General features: G+C 62.7%; 1 protein-coding gene across 1 annotated transcript; it reads right to left on the reverse strand.

Annotated features, from left to right (window-relative positions):
• Nucleotides 1-13: 13 nt before the first annotated feature.
• LOC308232527 (ephrin type-B receptor 4-like) lies at nucleotides 14-22218 on the reverse strand (the record flags this gene model as incomplete). The annotated part of the gene is made up of 15 exons (XM_080639734.1): nucleotides 22151-22218; nucleotides 20713-20783; nucleotides 17299-19204; nucleotides 15746-15901; nucleotides 11947-12077; nucleotides 11037-11202; nucleotides 10551-10650; nucleotides 10317-10366; nucleotides 8494-8607; nucleotides 5604-5851; nucleotides 3570-3788; nucleotides 2424-2573; nucleotides 1174-1355; nucleotides 954-1076; nucleotides 14-92 (listed from the first exon to the last, which is right to left on the reverse strand). The coding sequence occupies exons 1-15, from the start codon at nucleotides 22200-22202 to the stop codon at nucleotides 14-16; spliced, it is 3747 nt and encodes a 1248-aa protein (XP_080495860.1). The 5' UTR covers nucleotides 22203-22218.

The following is a 22218-nucleotide window of genomic DNA, read 5'->3' on the forward strand; positions in this document are numbered from 1 at the left end:
GGCGGGGGGGGGGTCAGAAGTTGGGGTCCGCCTTGGGGGGGCTCTGCCGGCTCTGAGCCCCGGCCAGGGGCACCCCCATCTGCAGCAGGTCCCTGGGGGGAGATGGGGGTCACACGGAGCCAGGGTCCCCCCATAGCCCCCCATAGCCCCCCATGTCCCCCATAGCCCCCCATGTCCCCCCTGGTCCCCCATTGCCTCCCATGTCTCCCATGTCCCCCATACCCCCCATGTCCCCCATGTCCCCCATACCCCCCATACCCCCCATACCCCCCATGTCCCCCATACCCCCCATACCCCCCATACCCCCCATGTCCCCCATACCCCCCATACCCCCCATGTCCCCCATACCCCCCCCCATGTCCCCCATACCCCCCATACCCCCCATACCCCCCATGTCCCCCATACCCCCCATGTCCCCCATGTCCCCCATACCCCCCATACCCCCCATACCCCCCATGTCCCCCATACCCCCCATGTCCCCCATACCCCCCATACCCCCCATACCCCCCATGTCCCCCATAGCCCCCCATGTCCCCCCTGGTCCCCCATAGCCCCCCATGTCCCCCCTGGTCCCCCATTGCCTCCCATGTCTCCCATGTCCCCCATACCCCCCATGTCCCCCATGTCCCCCATACCCCCCATACCCCCCATATCCCCCATGTCCCCCATACCCCCCATGTCCCCCATGTCCCCCATACCCCCCATACCCCCCATATCCCCCATACCCCCCATGTCCCCCATACCCCCCATACCCCCCATGTCCCCCATACCCCCCATACCCCCCCATACCCCCCATACCCCCCATGTCCCCCATACCCCCCATACCCCCCATGTCCCCCATACCCCCCATACCCCCCCATGTCCCCCATGTCCCCCATACCCCCCATACCCCCCATGTCCCCCATACCCCCCCATACCCCCCATACCCCCCATGTCCCGCACCCCCTGCTCACCGCGGCAGCAGCTCCACACCGGTGACGCCGGCACCATCGGAGGCCTCCTTGAGCTGCAGCGTCCGGAGCCATTCCCCAACGGCGGCAAAGGGGGGCCCCATGGGGGGGCTGCGTGGATCCGGGCTGGGAAAGGGGCAATGGGGAGGGCTCAGCCCCATAGAGCCCCATAACCTCCCCCCCCCCCCCATGGCCCCATTGCCCCCCCCCCGGTGCTCGGTACCGGTCGTGGCCGCGCAGCGCCGGCGGGTGCCGGATGAGGCGGTCGAGGGCGCTGACGAGCGCGGGGAAGCGCGGGCGCGCGCGGGGCTCCCGGCGCCAGCACTCGAGCATGAGGCGGTGCAGGGCGGGCGGGCACCGCGGCGGCGGCGGCAGCCGGTACCCGTGCTCGATGGCGCGGATCACCTGCGGGACGGGCCCCGTTGAGCCGTGGGGATCCATTGAGCCGTGGGGATCCATTGAGCCATGGGGATCCCATTGAGCCATGGGGATCCATTGGCCAATAGGGATCCATTGAGCCATGGGGATCCCATTGACCAATAGGGATCCATTGAGCCATAGGGATCCATTGAGCCATGGGGATCCCATTGACCAACAGGGATCCATTGAGCCATGGGGATCCCATTGACCAACAGGGATCCATTGAGCCATGGGGATCCATTGAGCCATGGGGATCCATTGACCAATAGGGATCCATTGAGCCATGGGGATCCCATTGACCAACAGGGATCCATTGAGCCATGGGGATCCCATTGACCAACAGGGATCCATTGAGCCATGGGGATCCATTGAGCCATGGGGATCCATTGGCCAATAGGGGATCCATTGAGCCATGGGGATCCCATTGAGCCATAGGGATCCATTGGCCAATAGGGGATCCATTGAGCCATGGGGATCCACTGAGCCATGGGGATCCCATTGACCAACAGGGATCCATTGAGCCATGGGGATCCATTGAGCCATGGGGATCCATTGAGCCATAGGGATCCATTGACCAATAGGGGATCCATTGAGCCATGGGGATCCCATTGACCAACAGGGATCCATTGAGCCATGAGGATCCCATTGACCAACAGGGATCCATTGAGCCATGGGGATCCCATTGACTAACAGGGATCCATTGAGACATGGGGACCCATTGCACCCATCGGGATCTATTGACCCATCAGGATCCCATTGACCCGTAGGGATCCATTGAGCCATAGGGATCCCATTGACCCATAGGGATCATATTGCCCCACACGACGCCATTCCCCATTGGGATCCCATTGCACCATAGAGACCCCATTGCCCATAGAGACCCCTTTGCCCCATAGGGATCCTATTGCACCATAGGAACCCATTGCACCACAGGGATCCCATTGCCCATAGGGATCTCTTTTTCCCATAGGGCCCCCATTGCCCCTTAGCCCCATAGGGATCCCGTTAGCCCCCCTCGCCCCATAGCCGCCCATTGCCCCCGTGGTGACTCACGTCCTGGTTGGACATGTCCCAGTAGGGCCGCTCTCCAAAGGACATCACCTCCCACATGACGATGCCGTAGCTCCAGGCATCGCTGGCGGACGTGAACTTCCGCAAGGCAATGGCCTCCGGAGCCGTCCATCGGATCGGGATCTTCCCACCCTATGGAGGCAAAGGGGGGCCAGGGGGTAATGGGGGCAATGGGGGCAATGGGGGCAATGGGGGCAATGGGGGCAATGGGGCTGATTGGGGGGTCACTGGGTCACGCGTGTCCTTTGTGCCCCCCCTTCAGGTGCCGCAGCCTCCGGCACAAGGAGGACATGGAGGAACCCACGGGGCATGGTGAGAGTCACCCATTGACACCCATTGATACCCATGGACACCCATTGACACCCATTGACACCCATTGATATCCATTGACACCCATGGACACCCATTGACACCCATTGATATCCATTGACACCCATGGACACCCATTGACACCCATTGACACCCACTGACACCCATGGACACCCATGGACACCCATTGACACCCATTGATACCCATGGACACCCATTGACACCCACTGATACCCATGGACACCCATTGACACCCATGGACACCCATTGACACCCATTGATACCCATTGACACCCATTGACACCCATTGACACCCATGGACACCCACTGACACCCATTGATACCCATTGACACCCATGGACACCCATTGACACCCATTGACACCCATGGACACCCATTGACACCCATTGGTACCCATTGACACCCATTGACACCCATTGATATCTATTGACACCCATTGACACCCATGGACACCTATTGACACCCATTGACACCCATTGACACCCATGGACACCCATAGACACCCATTGATACCCACTGACACCCATTGACACCCATGGACACCCATTGACACCCATTGATACCCATTGACACCCATGGACACCCATTGACACCCATTGATACCTATTGGCACCCATTGATACCCATTGATATCCATTGACACCCATGGACACCCATTGACACCCATTGACACCCATTGACACCCATTGACACCCATTGACACCCATTGACACCCACTGACACCCATGGACACCCACTGCCACCATTGCCACCCATTAACACCCATATCCCCCCACATAACCATGGCCGGGGGCTCACCAAGGAGCTGGTGTAGGTGGGGTCGGCCGAGCCCTCGGGGTCGAGGGCGCGGGAGAGCCCGAAGTCGGAGACCTTGCACACGAGCTGCGCGTCCACCAGGATGTTGCGGGCGGCCAGGTCCCGGTGCACGAACCCGCTCAGCGCCAGGTACCGCATCCCCGCCGCGATGCCCCGCAGCATCGCCACCAGCTGCAGCGCGCCCAGCGCCCCCGCGCGGCCCTGCGCCGCCACGGCACGGGGGGGATGACGGCACCCGCACCCCAGCATACCCCATACCCCATACCCCATATCCCATAGCCCATAGCCCATACCCCATAGCCCATACCCCATACCCCATATCCCATACCCCATACCCCATACCCCATATCCCATATCCCATATCCCATACCCCATATCCCATATCCCATACCCCATACCCCATACCCCATACCCCATACCCCATATCCCATATCCCATACCCCATACCCCATATCCCATACCCCATATCCCATACCCCATACCCCATACCCCATATCCCATACCCCATATCCCATACCCCATATCCCATACCCCATACCCCATATCCCATATCCCATACCCCATATCCCATATCCCATACCCCATATCCCATACCCCATACCCCATACCCCATATCCCATACCCCATATCCCATACCCCATATCCCATACCCCATATCCCATACCCCATACCCCATACCCCATACCCCATATCCCATACCCCATACCCCATATCCCATACCCCATACCCCATATCCCCTATCCCATACCCCATACCCCATACCCCATACCCCATACCCCATATCCCATACCCCATATCCCATACCCCATATCCCATACCCCATATCCCATATCCCATACCCCATACCCCATATCCCATATCCCATACCCCATACCCCATACCCCATACCCCATATCCCATACCCCATATCCCATACCCCATACCCCATACCCCATACCCCATATCCCATATCCCATACCCCATACCCCATATCCCATATCCCATACCCCATATCCCATACCCCATACCCATATCCCATACCCCATATCCCATACCCCATATCCCATACCCCATATCCCATATCCCATATCCCATACCCCATACCCCATATCCCATACCCCATACCCCATATCCCATACCCCATATCCCATACCCCATATCCCATACCCCATATCCCATATCCCATATCCCATACCCCATACCCCATATCCCATATCCCATACCCCATATCCCATACCCCATACCCCATACCCCATATCCCATACCCCATATCCCATACCCCATACCCCATACCCCATACCCCATACCCCATATCCCATACCCCATATCCCATACCCCATATCCCATACCCCATACCCCATATCCCATATCCCATACCCCATATCCCATACCCCATACCCCATATCCCATACCCCATACCCCATACCCCATATCCCATACCCCATATCCCATATCCCATATCCCATATCCCATACCCCATATCCCATACCCCATACCCCATATCCCATATCCCATACCCCATATCCCATACCCCATACCCCATATCCCATACCCCATACCCCATACCCCATATCCCATACCCCATACCCCATACCCCATATCCCATACCCCATATCCCATACCCCATACCCCATACCCCATATCCCATACCCCATACCCCATACCCCATATCCCATACCCCATACCCCATACCCCATATCCCATACCCCATACCCCATACCCCATATCCCATACCCCATATCCCATACCCCATACCCCATACCCCATATCCCATACCCCATACCCCATACCCCATATCCCATACCCCATACCCCATACCCCATATCCCATACCCCATACCCCATACCCCATACCCCATATCCCCTATCCCATACCCCATACCCCATACCCCATACCCCATATCCCATATCCCATATCCCATACCCCATATCCCATATCCCATATCCCATACCCCATACCCCATATCCCATATCCCATACCCCATATCCCATATCCCATACCCCATATCCCATACCCCCACCCCCATACCCCGCGCACCCTGAGGAACGCGTCCAGGGCTCCGTTCTCCATGTACTCGGTGAGGATCATGGCGGGGGTGCTGGCGGTCACCACCCCCCGCAGCCGCACCACGTTCGGGTGCCGGAACTGCCCCATCCGCGCCGCCTCGCCCAGGAACTCCCGGCGCTGCCGCTCGCCCGCGCCCCCCTTCAGCGTCTTCACCGCCACCGGCACCTCCGGCAGCCCCGGCAGCGCCAGGCGGCCCCGGCAAACCTCCCCGAACTCCCCTGCGGGACACGTGGGGTCAGGGGGACACGGGGGGTCAGGGGGACACGGGGGGAGAGGGGGACACGTGGGGTCAGGGGGACACGTGGGGTCAGGGGGACACGTGGGGTCAGGGGGACACGGGGGGAGAGGGGGACACGTGGGGTCAGAGGGACACGGGGGGAGAGGGGGACACGTGGGGTCAGGGGGACACGAGGGGAGAGGGGGACACGTGGGGTCAGAGGGACACGGGGGGAGAGGGGGACACGTGGGGTCAGGGGGACACGTGGGGTCAGGGGGACACGGGGGCTCATAGGGACACGGGGGGGCTCATAGGGACACGGGGGGCTCATAGGGACACGGGGGGGCTCATAGGGACACGGGGGGCTCATAGGGACACAGGGGTCTCATAGGGACACAGGGGTCTCATAGGGACACAGGGGGGCTCATAGGGACACGGGGGGCTCATAGGGACACAGGGGGGCTCATAGGGACACGGGGGGGCTCATAGGGACACGGGGGGCTCATAGGGACACGGGGGGGGCTCATAGGGACACGGGGGGCTCATAGGGACACAGGGGGCTCATAGGGACACGGGGGGCTCATAGGGACACGGGGGGCTCATAGGGACACGGGGGGGCTCATAGGGACACGGGGGGCTCATAGGGACACAGGGGGGCTCATAGGGACACGGGGGGCTCATAGGGACACAGGGGGCTCATAGGGACACGGGGGGCTCATAGGGACACAGGGGTCTCATAGGGACACAGGGGTCTCATAGGGACACAGGGGGGCTCATAGGGACACAGGGGTCTCATAGGGACACAGGGGTCTCATAGGGACACAGGGGTCTCATAGGGACACAGGGGTCTCATAGGGACACGGGGGGCTCATAGGGACACAGGGGTCTCATAGGGACACGGGGGGCTCATAGGGACACAGGGGTCTCATAGGGACACGGGGGGCTCATAGGGACACGGGGGGCTCATAGGGACACAGGGGGGCTCATAGGGACACAGGGGGGGCTCATAGGGACACGGGGGGCTCATAGGGACACGGGGGGGCTCATAGGGACACGGGGGGCTCATAGGGACACGGGGGGGCTCATAGGGACACGGGGGGCTCATAGGGACACGGGGGGCTCATGGGGACACAGGGGGGCTCATAGGGACACGGGGGGCTCATAGGGACACGGGGGGCTCATAGGGACACTGGGGGCTCATAGGGACACGGGGGGCTCATAGGGACACTGGGGGCTCATAGGGACACAGGGGGCTCATAGGGACACGGGGGGCTCATAGGGACACGGGGGGGCTCATAGGGACACGGGGGGCTCATAGGGACACAGGGGGCTCATAGGGACACAGGGGGCTCATAGGGACACAGGGGGGCTCATAGGGACACGGGGGGGCTCATAGGGACACGGGGGGGCTCATAGGGACACAGGGGGCTCATAGGGACGGGGGGGGCTCATAGGGACACGGGGGGCTCATAGGGACACGGGGGGCTCATAGGGACACGGGGGGGCTCATAGGGACACGTGGGGCTCATAGGGACACAGGGGGGCTCATAGGGACACGGGGGGCTCATAGGGACACGGGGGGCTCATAGGGACACTGGGGGCTCATAGGGACACAGGGGGCTCATAGGGACACGGGGGGCTCATAGGGACACGGGGGGGCTCATAGGGACACGGGGGGCTCATAGGGATACGGGGGGGCTCATAGGGACACGGGGGGCTCATAGGGACACAGGGGGGCTCATAGGGACACGGGGGGGCTCATAGGGACACGGGGGGGCTCATAGGGACACGGGGGGCTCATAGGGACACGGGGGGCTCATAGGGACACAGGGGGCTCATAGGGACGGGGGGGGCTCATAGGGACACGGGGGGCTCATAGGGACACGGGGGGGCTCATAGGGACACGTGGGGCTCATAGGGACACAGGGGGGGCTCATAGGGACACAGGGGGGCTCATAGGGACACGGGGGGCTCATAGGGACACGGGGGGCTCATAGGGACACTGGGGGCTCATAGGGACACAGGGGGCTCATAGGGACACGGGGGGCTCATAGGGACACGGGGGGGCTCATAGGGACACGGGGGGCTCATAGGGATACGGGGGGGCTCATAGGGACACGGGGGGCTCATAGGGATACGGGGGGGCTCATAGGGACACAGGGGGCTCATAGGGACACGGGGGGGCTCATAGGGACACGGGGGGCTCATAGGGATACGGGGGGGCTCATAGGGACACGGGGGGCTCATAGGGACACGGGGGGCTCATAGGGACACGGGGGGGGCTCATAGGGACACAGGGGGCTCATAGGGACACAGGGGGCTCATAGGGACACAGGGGTCTCATAGGGACACGGGGGGCTCATAGGGACACGGGGGGGGCTCATAGGGACACAGGGGGCTCATAGGGACACAGGGGGCTCATAGGGACACAGGGGTCTCATAGGGACACGGGGGGCTCATAGGGACACAGGGGGCTCATAGGGACACGGGGGGGCTCATAGGGACACGGGGGGCTCATAGGGACACAGGGGGCTCATAGGGACACGGGGGGCTCATAGGGACACGGGGGGCTCATTGGTGGCAATGGGGTGAGGGCCGGGGCCATCAGAGGGGGCAGGGATGGGGGCACCCCCTGGGGGGCACCTGCCCCGATGACCTCCTCGATGCTGACGCAGGCGACATCGATTTCCTGCGCGAAGTCCCTGAGCGCCAGCCCCGGGTCCTCGTAGGTCAGCGGGTCGATGTAGAGCTTCCCGTCTGCACCAGCACCCAGTGACACCCAGCGGCACCCAGCGGCACCCAGCGACACCCAGCGACACCCAGCGGCACCCAGCGACACCCAGCGGCACCCAGGGGCACCCAGCGGCACCCAGCGGCACCCAGCATCACCCAGGGGCACCCAGCGGCACCCAGCGGCACCCAGCGGCACCCAGGGGCACCCAGCGGCACCCAGTGGCACCCAGGGGCACCCAGCGGCACCCAGCGGCACCCAGTGGCACCCAGGGGCACCCAGCGGCACCCAGCGGCACCCAGCGGCACCCAGTGACACCCAGCGGCACCCAGGGGCACCCAGGGGCACCCAGCGGCACCCATTGTGGCACTGAGGTGTCCAGGGGGGGCACTGGGCATCAGGAACTGTCAGCGCCAGTCAAGAGATGTCAATGGGGGTCAATGGGGGTCAATGGGGGTCAATGGGGGTCAATGGGGGTCAATGGGTGTCAATAGATGTCAATGGGGGTCAATGGATGTCAATGGGTGTCCATGGGTGTCAGTGGGTGTCAATGGGTGTCAATGGATATCAGTGGGTATCAATGGGTGTCCATGGGAGTCAGTGGGTATCAGTGGGTGTCAATGGGTGTCAATGGGAGTCAGTGGGTATCAGTGGGTGTCAATGGGTGTCAATGGGTGTCAATGGGTATCAATGGGTGTCAATGGGTGTCAATGGGTGTCAATGGGTATCAATGGGTGTCAATGGGTGTCAATGGGTGTCAATGGGTGTCAGTGGGTGTCAATGGGCATCAATGGGTGTCAATGGGCATCAGTGGGTGTCAATGGGTGTCCATGGGTATCAATGAGTGTCAATGGGTGTCAATGGGTATCAATGGGTGTCAATGGGTGTCTATGGCTATCAATGGGTGTCAATGGGTGTCAGTGGGTGTCAATGGGCATCAATGGGTGTCAATGGGCATCAATGGATGTCAATGGGCATCAATGGGTGTCCATGGGTGTCAATGGGTGTCAATGGATATCAGTGGGTGTCAATGGGTATCAATGGGTGTCAATGGGTGTCCATGGGTGTCCATGGGTGTCCATGGGTATCAATGGGTGTCAATGTTTGTCCATGGGTGTCAATGGATATCAATGGGTGTCAATGGGTGTCAATGGGTATCAATGGGTGTCAATGGGTATCAATGGGTGTCAATGGGTGTCCATGGGTGTCAATGGATATCAATGGGTGTCAATGGGTGTCCATGGGTATCAATGGGTGTCCATGGGTGTCAATGGGTGTCAACGGATATCAATGGGTGTCAATGGGTGTCCATGGGTGTCAATGGATATCAATGGGTGTCAATGGGTGTCAATGGGTATCAATGGGTGTCCATGGGTGTCAATGGGTGTCAACGGATATCAATGGGTGTCAATGGGTGTCAATGGGTATCAATGGGTGTCAATGGGTGTCAATGGGTACCAATGGGTGTCAATGGGTGTCAATGGGTGTCAATGGGTATCAATGGGTGTCAATGGATATCAATGGGTGTCAATGGGTGTCCATGGGTGTCAATGGATATCAATGGGTGTCAATGGGTGTCCATGGGTGTCAATGGGTGTCAATGGGTACCAATGGGTGTCAATGGGTGTCAATGGGTGTCAATGGGTATCAATGGGTGTCAATGGATATCAATGGGTGTCAATGGGTGTCCATGGGTGTCAATGGATATCAATGGGTGTCAATGGGTGACTCTCACCATGCTCCGTGGGTTCCTCCATGTCCTCCTTGTGCCGGAGCCTGCGGCGCCTGAAGGGGGGGCACAAAGGACACGCGTGACCCAGTGACCCCCCAATCAGCCCCATTGCCCCCATTGCCCCCATTGCCCCCATTGCCCCCATAGCCCCCATTACCCCCATTGCCCCCATTGCCCCCATAGCCCCCATAGCCCCCATTACCCCATTGCCCCCATAGCCCCCCATGTCCCCCTCACCTGAGGCAGAGCAGGGTCCCCGCCAGCAGCGCCAGCACCAGGAGCCCCCCCAGCGCCGCGGCTCCGGCCACGACCCCCCCCTGCTCCGAGCGGGCCCCCTCTGTGGGGGGGAGCACGGGGAGGTCAAGGGGGGGCCCACAGGGGCCCAAAGGGCTTTGGGGGGGGAGTTTGGGGGGGTTTCAATGGGAATAATGGGGGTCCCAGTGGGTATGGGGGGGGTCCCAAATGGGGCATGGGGGGGGGTTAGGGGAGACCAGGGGGGTGATGGGGGGGTCCCAGAGGTGGGTACGGGGTCACGGGGGGGGGTTATGGGGGTCCCACAGGGGCCCCAAGGGGTGTGGGGAACTCTGGGGGCCCCCATGGGGTTTAGGGGTGTCCTGGGGGTCCCAATGGGTACTGGGGGGTCCCAAAGGGCTCCAGGGGGGGCCCTGGGCTGCCAGGGGGTTACAAGCAGGTGGCAATGGGGGGGTCCCGGGGGGTCCTCACCAGCGCCCTGGGTGCTCACGGCCGTCTCGGGCCCGAAGTCCCCGTACCCGGCCTCGGAGCGCGCTCGCACGCGCACCCCATAGAGCCCCCCCCGGCGCAGCCCCCCCAGCTCCGCCCGCGCCGACGGCACCTTCAGGAACATGGGGGGGCCCTCGCCCCCCCCCACCTGCGGCCGTCACAAAAACCCGGCCCCATTGAACCCCATTGAACCCCATTGAACCCCATTACCCCCAATGCCCCCATTGCCCCCAATGCCCCCATTTCCCCCATTGACCCCATTACCCCCAATGCCCCCATTGCCCCCATTGCCCCCAATGCCCCCATTACCCCCAATGCCCCCAATGCCCCCATTTCCCCCATTGACCCCATTACCCCCAATGCCCCCAATGCCCCCATTGACCCCATTGCCCCCATTGCCCCCAATGCCCCCATTGCCCCCATTGCCCCCAATGCCCCCATTCCCCCATTGACCCCATTACCCCCAATGCCCCCAATGCCCCCATTGACCCCATTGCCCCCATTGCCCCCAATGCCCCCATTACCCCCAATGCCCCCAATGCCCCCATTGCCCCCATTGCCCCCAATGCCCCCATTTCCCCCATTGACCCCATTACCCCCAATGCCCCCAATGCCCCCATTGACCCCATTACCCCCAATGCCCCCAATGCCCCCATTGCCCCCATTCCCCCATTGCTCCCATTCACCCATTGCCCCCATTGCCCCCATTACCCCCATTGCCCCCATTGCCCCCATTCCACCCATTACCCCCATTGCCCCCATTACCCCCAAATGCCCCCATTGCCCCCATTCCCCCATAGCCCCCATTGCCCCCATTACCCCCAATGCCCCCATTGCCCCCATTACCCCCAATGCCCCCATTGCCCCCATTTTCCCCATTGCCCCCCCTCACCTTCTCATAGTATTTGACCTCGTAGTCCAGGACGTGCCCCCCCGGGGGGGGTGGGGGCGGTGTCGGCCATGACAGCGTCACCCCGGTGGGGGAGGCCCCGACCCGCACCACGTCCACCACCGGCAGCGGCACTGAGGGGGGGGGGGGAATTGGGGTTACTTCAGGTCATTTCGGGGTTACTCGGGGTCATTTCGGGCACTTTGGGGTTACTTCAGGTCACTGCGGTCTCTTTGGGGTGCCTTTGGGTCAGTTCAGGGTCACTTTGGATCGTTGGGGGGGGGGTGTCCATTTGGGGCCACTTTGGGTCCTTTTGGGTGCCTTTGGGTCAGTTCAGGGTCACTTTGGATCGTTGGGGGGGGGGTGTCCATTTGAGGCCACTTTGGGTCCTTTTGGGTGACTTTGGGTCAGTTCAGGTCAGTTTGGGGTCCCTTTTGGGTCACTTCGGGTCAGTCTGGATCAGTTCAGGTCCATTCAGAGCAGTTTGGGTCAGTCCGGGTCCATTTGGATCACGCCGGGTCAGTCCAGGTCAGGTTCGGAGCCATTCGGATCAGTCCGGGTCCGTTCGGGTCAGTCCGGGTCCGTTCGGGTCAGTCCGGGTCCGCTCGGGTCCGTTCGGATCCGCTCGGGTCCGTTCGGGTCAGTCCGGGTCCGTTCGGGTCAGTCCGGGTCCCTTCGGGTCAGTCCGGGTCCGTTCGGGTCCGATCGGGTCAGTCCGGGTCCGTTCGGGTCAGTCCGGGTCAGTCCGGTTCCGTTCGGGTCAGTCCGGGTTCGTTCGGGTCCGTTCGGGTCAGTCCGGGTCCGCTCGGGTCCGTTCGGGTCAGTCCGGGTCAGTCCGGTTCCGTTCGGGTCCCTTCGGGTCAGTCCGGGTCCGTTCGGGTCAGTCCGGATCAGTCCGGGTCCGCTCGGGTCCGTTCGAATCAGTCCGGGTCAGTCCGGGTCCGCTCGGGTCCGTTCGGATCAGTCCGGGTCAGTCCGGGTCCGCTCGGGTCCGTTCGGGTCAGTCCGGGTTCGTTCGGGTTCGTTCGGGTCCGTTCGGATCAGTCCGGGTTCGTTCGGGTTCGTTCGGGTCCGTTCGGGTCCGTTCGGGTCCGCTCGTCCCCGTCCGTCCCCGCTCCCGCTCCCGCTCGCGCGCGCGCGCTCACCCTCCCCGCAGCACGTGACGTTGACGGCGGCGCTGGCGGCGGGGCCGGCGCTGAGCGCGCTCACGCCGCTGGTGGCGCTGACGCTGAAGCTGTAGCGGAGGCGCGCGCGGAGGCCGCTGACGGTGACCGCGGGGGCGCGCAGCGCCGCGGCCCCGGGGCTGAAGCTGAGGCCGGAGCAGGGCGCGCACGGCCCCGGCTCCCCCCGCGCCGGGCACTGCCGGCACCCGACCGAGAAGGAGAGGTCCCCGCGCTCCGCCCCGTCCCGGGGCCGGCTCCAGAGCAGCAGCGCCGCGGAGCCGTTGAGAAGGGCCCGGAGCCCCCGGGGGGCAGAGGGGGGAGCTGCGGGGGGAGAGCGGGGATGGAGCGGGCAGGGAGAGAGCAGCCCTATGGGATAGAGCAGCCCTATGGGATAGAGCAGCCCTATGGGATAGAGCAGCCCTATGGGAGAGAGCAGCCCTATGGGGAGAGAGCAGCCCTATGGGAGAGAGCAGCCCTATGGGAGAGAGCAGCCCTATGGGATAGAGCAGCCCTATGGGAGAGAGCAGCCCTATGGGGAGAGAGCAGCCCTATGGGAGAGAGCAGCCCTATGGGATAGAGCAGCCCTATGGGAGAGAGCAGCCCTATGGGAGAGAGCAGCCCTATGGGGAGAGAGCAGCCCTATGGGAGAGAGCAGCCCTATGGGGAGAGAGCAGCCCTATGGGGATAGAGCAGCCCTATGGGAGAGAGCAGCCCTATGGGGAGAGAGCAGCCCTATGGGAGAGAGCAGCCCTATGGGGATAGAGCAGCCCTATGGGAGAGAGCAGCCCTATGGGGATAGAGCAGCCCTATGGGAGAGAGCAGCCCTATGGGGATAGAGCAGCCCTATGGGATAGAGCAGCCCTATGGGGATAGAGCAGCCCTATGGGATAGAGCAGCCCTATGGGATAGAGCAGCCCTATGGGAGAGAGCAGCCCTATGGGATAGAGCAGCCCTATGGGAGAGAGCAGCCCTATGGGGAGAGAGCAGCCCTATGGGAGAGAGCAGCCCTATGGGAGAGAGCAGCCCTATGGGGAGAGAGCAGCCCTATGGGATAGAGCAGCCCTATGGGAGAGAGCAGCCCTATGGGAGAGAGCAGCCCTATGGGGATAGAGCAGCCCTATGGGATAGAGCAGCCCTATGGGAGAGAGCAGCCCTATGGGAGAGAGCAGCCCTATGGGATAGAGCAGCCCTATGGGAGAGAGCAGCCCTATGGGAGAGAGCAGCCCTATGGGAGAGAGCAGCCCTATGGGATAGAGCAGCCCTATGGGAGAGAGCAGCCCTATGGGAGAGAGCAGCCCTATGGGGATAGAGCAGCCCTATGGGAGAGAGCAGCCCTATGGGGATAGAGCAGCCCTATGGGATAGAGCAGCCCTATGGGATAGAGCAGCCCTATGGGAGAGAGCAGCCCTATGGGAGAGAGCAGCCCTATGGGGATAGAGCAGCCCTATGGGAGAGAGCAGCCCTATGGGGATAGAGCAGCCCTATGGGAGAGAGCAGCCCTATGGGATAGAGCAGCCCTATGGGATAGAGCAGCCCTATGGGAGAGAGCAGCCCTATGGGGATAGAGCAGCCCTATGGGATAGAGCAGCCCTATGGGAGAGAGCAGCCCTATGGGATAGAGCAGCCCTATGGGAGAGAGCAGCCCTATGGGATAGAGCAGCCCTATGGGATAGAGCAGCCCTATGGGAGAGAGCAGCCCTATGGGATAGAGCAGCCCTATGGGAGAGAGCAGCCCTATGGGAGAGAGCAGCCCTATGGGGATAGAGCAGCCCTATGGGAGAGAGCAGCCCTATGGGATAGAGCAGCCCTATGGGAGAGAGCAGCCCTATGGGAGAGAGCAGCCCTATGGGGAGAGAGCAGCCCTATGGGATAGAGCAGCCCTATTGGAGAGAGCAGCCCTATGGGAGAGAGCAGCCCTATGGGAGAGAGCGGCCCTATGGGAGAGAGCAGCCCTATGGGAGAGAGCAGCCCTATGGGGAGAGAGCAGCCCTATGGGATAGAGCAGCCCTATGGGATAGAGCAGCCCTATGGGAGAGAGCAGCCCTATGGGATAGAGCAGCCCTATGGGAGAGAGCAGCCCTATGGGATAGAGCATCCCTATGGGGATAGAGCAGCCCTATGGGAGAGAGCAGCCCTATGGGATAGAGCAGCCCTATGGGAGAGAGCAGCCCTATGGGAGAGAGCAGCCCTATGGGGATAGAGCAGCCCTATGGGAGAGAGCAGCCCTATGGGAGAGAGCAGCCCTATGGGGATAGAGCAGCCCTATGGGAGAGAGCAGCCCTATGGGAGAGAGCAGCCCTATGGGAGAGAGCAGCCCTATGGGGATAGAGCAGCCCTATGGGAGAGAGCAGCCCTATGGGAGAGAGCAGCCCTATGGGAGAGAGCAGCCCTATGGATATGGGATAGAGAATCCCAATAGACCATGGGGTGAGCATCTCAATGCGCATGGATGATGGAGTCTGGGTCCCCAATTCCACCTCCCCCCATAGACCCCATAGACCCCATAGCCCCCCATAGCCCCCATAGACCACATAGACCCCCATAGACCCCATAGGACCCCATAGACCCCATAGGACCCCATAGACCCCCATAGACCCCCATAGCCCCCATAGCCCCCCATGGCCCCCCCCGGTTCCTACCGGAGCAGCGGCGCTCGGGGCCCTCGCCGGGGGCCCGGAAGTGCCCGGGGCTGCAGGCGCAGGCGGCGGCGCCGGGGGCCGGGGCGTGGCTCGCGGGGGGGCAGGGCTCGCACCGCCCCCCCCCCACCTCCGCCTTGAAGCTCTCGGGGGGGCAGGCTTGGGGGGGAGGGGGGGAGAGAGAGAGAGAGGGGTCATGTGGGGACACAGTGCCCCATAGCGCCCCATAAAGCCCCATAGCGCCCCATAGCGCCCATAGCGCCCCATAAAGCCCCATAGCGCCCATAGTGCCCCATAGCACCCATAGCGCCCCATAAAGCCCCATAGCGCCCATAGTGCCCCATAGCGCCCCATAGCACCCATAGCGCCCCATAGCGCCCATAGCGCCCCATAGCGCCCCATAGCGCCCACAGTGCCCCATAGCGCCCACAGTGCCCCATAGCGCCCCATAGCACTCATAGCGCCCCGTAGCGCTCATAGCGCCCCATAGCACCCATAGCGCCCCATAGCGCCCATAGCGCCCCATAGCGCCCATAGTGCCCCATAGCACCCATAGCGCCCATAGCGCCCCATAGCACCCATAGTGCCCCATAGCGCCCCATAGCACCCATAGCGCCCATAGCGCCCCATAGCGCCCATAGTGCCCCATAGCGCTCATAGTGCCCCACAGCGCCCCATAGCATCCATACACTGCCCCATAGCGCCCATAGTGCCCCATAGCGCCCCATAGCACCCATAGCACCTATACAGTGACCCATAGCACCCATCACTGCCCCATAGCCCCCATAGCATCCATACACTGCCCCATAGCCCCCATAGCCCCCATACACTGCCCCATAGCCTCCATACACTGCCCCATAGCATCCATACACTGCCCCATAGCCCCCATACATTGCCCCATAGCCCCCATAGCCCCCATACACTGCCCCATAGCCCCCATACACTGCCCCATAGCATCCATACACTGCCCCTTAGCATCCATACACTGCCCCATAGCCCCCATACACTGCCCCATAGCATCCATACACTGCCCCATAGCCCCCATACACTGCCCCATAGCCCCCATAGCGCCCATACACTGCCCCACAGCCCCCATACACTGCCCCATAGCCCCCATGCACTGCCCCATAGCGCCCATGCACTGCCCCATAGCCCCCATAGCCCCCATACACTGCCCCATAGCCCCCATGCACTGCCCCATAGCCCCCATACACCGCCCCATAGCATCCATACACTGCCCCCATAGCCCCCATGCACTGCCCCATAGCCCCCATGCACTGCCCCATAGCCCCCATACACTGCCCCATAGCCCCCATAGCCCCCATGCACTGCCCCATAGCCCCCATACACTGCCCCATAGCCCCCATAGTGCCCATGCACTGCCCCATAGCCCCCATGCACTGCCCCATAGCCCCCATACACTGCCCCATGGCCCCCATAGCGCCCATGCACTGCCCCATAGCGCCCATACACTGCCCCATAGCCCCCATACACTGCCCCATAGCCCTCATGCACTGCCCCATAGCGCCCATACCCGCCCTTTACCCCACACTCACGCCTGCAGCCGGCCCCTCCGTCGGGCTCGCTGCCGGCGCCGCACTCGCAGCCCTGGGCCGGGGGCTCTGCCCACCTCCCGTCCTCCCGGCAGTACATGAGGGGCCCCCCGGCGCCCGCGGGCACGGCCCCGGGCACGCAGCGCCCGGGCACGGGCGCCACCAGCTCCCGCGGCACCGTGGCGGGGAAGCGGGCGCGCAGCGCGGTCACGGCCGGGCAGCGCTGGAAGAAGACGCGCACCGAGAGCAGCGCCAGGCACGCGCCCGCGTCCTGGAAGGCCACGTAGAAGCCGGCGCGGCGCAGGGGGCCCAGGCGCAGCGTGCGCCGGTTGAGCCGCCCCGAGCGCCGCGGCCCCGCCGCCTCCGCCTCCGGCTCCGGCCGCGCCAGGTGCTCGGCCGCCACCGTGCCCACCTTCACGTAAGGGTTCTCCATCCACGGCGGAGACAGCGCCGTGGCCGTGTCGGCGTCGGCCTCGTGGTAGAACACGGTGAAGGTCTCCTTGCAGGGCCGAGGCGGGAAGGAGGCGGCGCGGCCGCGGCGGCGGCGGCGGGCAGGGGGCGCGGAGGGGTTGGTGTGGGTGGCAATGGCGTTGCTATGGGCATCGCGGTTGCCATGGTGATCGTGGGTGTCCATGGGGTTGCTATGGGCATCGTCGGTGCTAAGGGCATCATGGTACCCAGGGGAGTTGCTATGGGCATCGCGGTTGCCATGGTGATCGTGGGTGTCCATGGGGTTGGGACGGGCATCGCGGTTGCCATGGTGATCGTGGGTGTCCATGGGGTTGGGACGGGCATCGCGGTTGCCATGGTGATCGTGGGTGGCAATGGGGTTGGTATGGGCATCGCGGTTGCCATGGTGATCGTGGATGTCCGTGGGGTTGGTATGGGCATTGTTGGTGCTATGGGCATCGCGGTTGCCATGGAGATCATGGGTGTCCATGGGGTTGGTATGGGCATCGCGGTTGCCATGGTGATCGTGGGTGTCAATGGGGTTGGTATGGGCATCGCGGTTGCCATGGTGATCGTGGGTGTCCATGGGGTTGCTATGGGCATCATCGGTGCTAAGGGCATCGTGGTACCCAGGGGAGTTGCTATGGGCATCGCGGTTGCCATGGTGATCGTGGGTGTCCATGGGGTTGCTATGGGCATCGCGGTTGCCATGGTGATCGTGGTACCCAGAAGCGTTGCTGTAGGCATCATTGTTGTTAACAGCACCATGGTCTCCAGGGTAGTTGCTCTGGGTGTCATGGTTGCCATGGAGACCGTGGATGCCAATGGGGCTGCTACGGGCATCATCGGTGCTAAGGGCATCGTGGTACCCAGAAGTGTTGCTCCGGGCATCACGGTTGCCATGGAGATCACGGGCATCAATGGTGTTTCTATGGCCATCACCGTTGCTACGAGCATCCTGGTACCTAGGGTAGCTGCTGCGGGCATCGCGGTTGTCCTGGTGATCGTGGCACCCAGCCGCGTTGCCACGGGCACCGTGGGTGCCAAGACCAGCGCGCAGAGCACCGCGGTTGCCCAGCACGCGCTGGTTGCCAGGGTTGCCGAGAGCATCCTCGTCTCCAACACCGTTGCCAGGAGCATCGCGGCCCCCAGGCCTGGTGCTGGGGGACCCACGGGGCGCACCGCGGTTACCAGCAGCATCCCGGTACCCGGGCCCGCTGCCGGCAGCCCCGGCGGTGCCGTTGCCCGGTGCGCGGCGGCGCCGGGGCCGGGGGAGGCCGTCGCAGGCCTGGACGCTGTAGAGCAGCTCCACGTAGACGTGGGTGGCCCCGCGGCGCGGCACCCACCGCGACCGGAGCCAACTGTTCTGGGGGGGGCCGGGGGGCGCCAGCGCCGAGCACACCTCGAACGTGCGCACGGAGGAGCCGCGCTCCGGGTCCAGCGCCGAAACCTCCTCCCACTGCCGGGAACGGGGCACGGGGGAGCCGTGGCAGGGACGGCCCCAGCTGTACCCGCAGCCCATAATACCCCATACCCCATACCCCATACCCCATATCCCATAGCCCATACCCCATACCCCATACCCCATACCCCATACCCCATATCCCATACCCCATACCCCATACCCCATATCCCATACCCCATACCCCATATCCCATATCCCATACCCCATACCCCATACCCCATATCCCATATCCCATATCCCATACCCCATATCCCATATCCCATACCCCATACCCCATATCCCATACCCCATACCCCATATCCCATATCCCATACCCCATATCCCATACCCCATATCCCATACCCCATATCCCATATCCCATATCCCATATCCCATACCCCATATCCCATATCCCATATCCCATACCCCATATCCCATATCCCATATCCCATATCCCATACCCCATATCCCATATCCCATATCCCATATCCCATATCCCATACCCCATATCCCATATCCCATACCCCATACCCCATATCCCATATCCCATACCCCATACCCCATATCCCATACCCCATACCCCATACCCCATACCCCATATCCCATACCCCATATCCCATACCCCATACCCCATACCCCATATCCCATATCCCATACCCCATACCCCAAACCCCATACCCCATACCCCATACCCCATACCCCATACCCCATACCCCATATCCCATACCCCATACCCCAAACCCCATACCCCATACCCCATACCCCATATCCCATACCCCATATCCCATATCCCATATCCCATACCCCATATCCCATACCCCATACCCCATATCCCATATCCCATACCCCATACCCCATACCCCATATCCCATACCCCATACCCCATACCCCATATCCCATATCCCATATCCCATATCCCATATCCCATACCCCATACCCCATATCCCATACCCCATATCCCATACCCCATATCCCATATCCCATATCCCATACCCCATACCCCATACCCCATATCCCATACCCCATACCCCATATCCCATATCCCATACCCCATATCCCATACCCCATACCCCATACCCCATATCCCATATCCCATACCCCATATCCCATACCCCATATCCCATACCCCATACCCCATATCCCATACCCCATACCCCATACCCCATATCCCATATCCCATACCCCATATCCCATACCCCATACCCCATACCCCATATCCCATATCCCATACCCCATACCCCATACCCCATATCCCATACCCCATACCCCATATCCCATATCCCATACCCCATATCCCATACCCCATACCCCATATCCCATATCCCATATCCCATATCCCATATCCCATACCCCATACCCCATACCCCATATCCCATATCCCATACCCCATATCCCATACCCCATATCCCATACCCCATATCCCATACCCCATATCCCATACCCCATGCCCCATATCCCATACCCCATACCCCATATCCCATAATATCCCATACCATCCCATAATACCCCGCATCCCGTCCCACCTGCCCCTCTCCCTGTGGATACACCGTCCATTTCAGATCCGTTGTCTCCAGCCTCGTGTTCAGCAGCGTCTCTGGGGGGGGAAAAGGGGGGTCCAGCCCCACATCCCGGCCCCACATCCCATAGGATCCACATCTCCAGCCCCACATCCCCCGGGTCCCATTCCCTGCCCCACATCCCCCGGGTCCCATCTCCAGCCCCACATCCCCCAGGACCCATTCCCTGCCCCACATCCCCCGGGTCCCATTCCCTGCCCCACATCCCCCGCGTCCCATTCCCGGCCCCACATCCCCCGGGTCCCATTCCCTGCCCCACATCCCCCGGGTCCCATTCCCGGCCCCACATCCCCCGGGTCCCATCTCCAGCCCCACATCCCCCAGGACCCATTCCCTGCCCCACATCCCCCGGGTCCCATCCCCGGCCCCACATCCCCCAGGACCCATTCCCTGTCCCACATCCCCCAGGACCCATTCCCTGCCCCACATCCCCCGGGTCCCATTCCCGGCCCCACATCCCCCGGGTCCCATTCCCTGCCCCACATCCCCCGGGTCCCATCTCCAGCCCCACATCCCCCAGGACCCATTCCCGGCCCCACATCCCCCGGGTCCCATTCCCGGCCCCACATCCCCCGGGTCCCATTCCCGGCCCCACATCCCCCGGGTCCCATTCCCTGCCCCACATCCCCCGGGTCCCATTCCCGGCCCCACATCCCCCGGGTCCCATTCCCGGCCCCACATCCCCCGGGTCCCATTCCCTGCCCCACATCCCCCGGGTCCCATTCCCGGCCCCACATCCCCCAGGACCCATTCCCGGCCCCACATCCCCCGGGTCCCATTCCCTGCCCCACATCCCCCGGGTCCCATTCCCTGCCCCACATCCCCCGGGTCCCATTCCCGGCCCCACATCCCCCGGGTCCCATTCCCGGCCCCACATCCCCCGGGTCCCATTCCCTGCCCCACATCCCCCGGGTCCCATTCCCGGCCCCACATCCCCCGGGTCCCATTCCCTGCCCCACATCCCCCAGGACCCATTCCCTGCCCCACATCCCCCGGGTCCCATTCCCGGCCCCACATCCCCCGGGTCCCATTCCCGGCCCCACATCCCCCGGGTCCCATTCCCGGCCCCACATCCCCCGGGTCCCATTCCCTGCCCCACATCCCCCGGGTCCCATCTCCAGCCCCACATCCCCCGGGTCCCATTCCCTGCCCCACATCCCCCGGGTCCCATTCCCGGCCCCACATCCCCCGGGTCCCATTCCCTGCCCCACATCCCCCGGGTCCCATCTCCAGCCCCACATCCCCCGGGTCCCATTCCCTGCCCCACATCCCCCGGGTCCCATTCCCTGCCCCACATCCCCCGGGTCCCATTCCCGGCCCCACATCCCCCAGGTCCCATTCCCTGCCCCACATCCCCCCCGCCCCATAGCACCCCATTGCTCACCCTCCTCCGCGCACCCCATCTGCACCCACAGCCACAGCAGCCACAGCCCCATGGCGGGGGTGGGGGGG

The sequence above is a fragment of the Psittacula echo genome, assembly GCF_963264785.1.
Source record: "Psittacula echo genome assembly, contig: SCAFFOLD_169, whole genome shotgun sequence".
NCBI lineage: Eukaryota > Metazoa > Chordata > Aves > Psittaciformes > Psittacidae > Psittacula > Psittacula echo.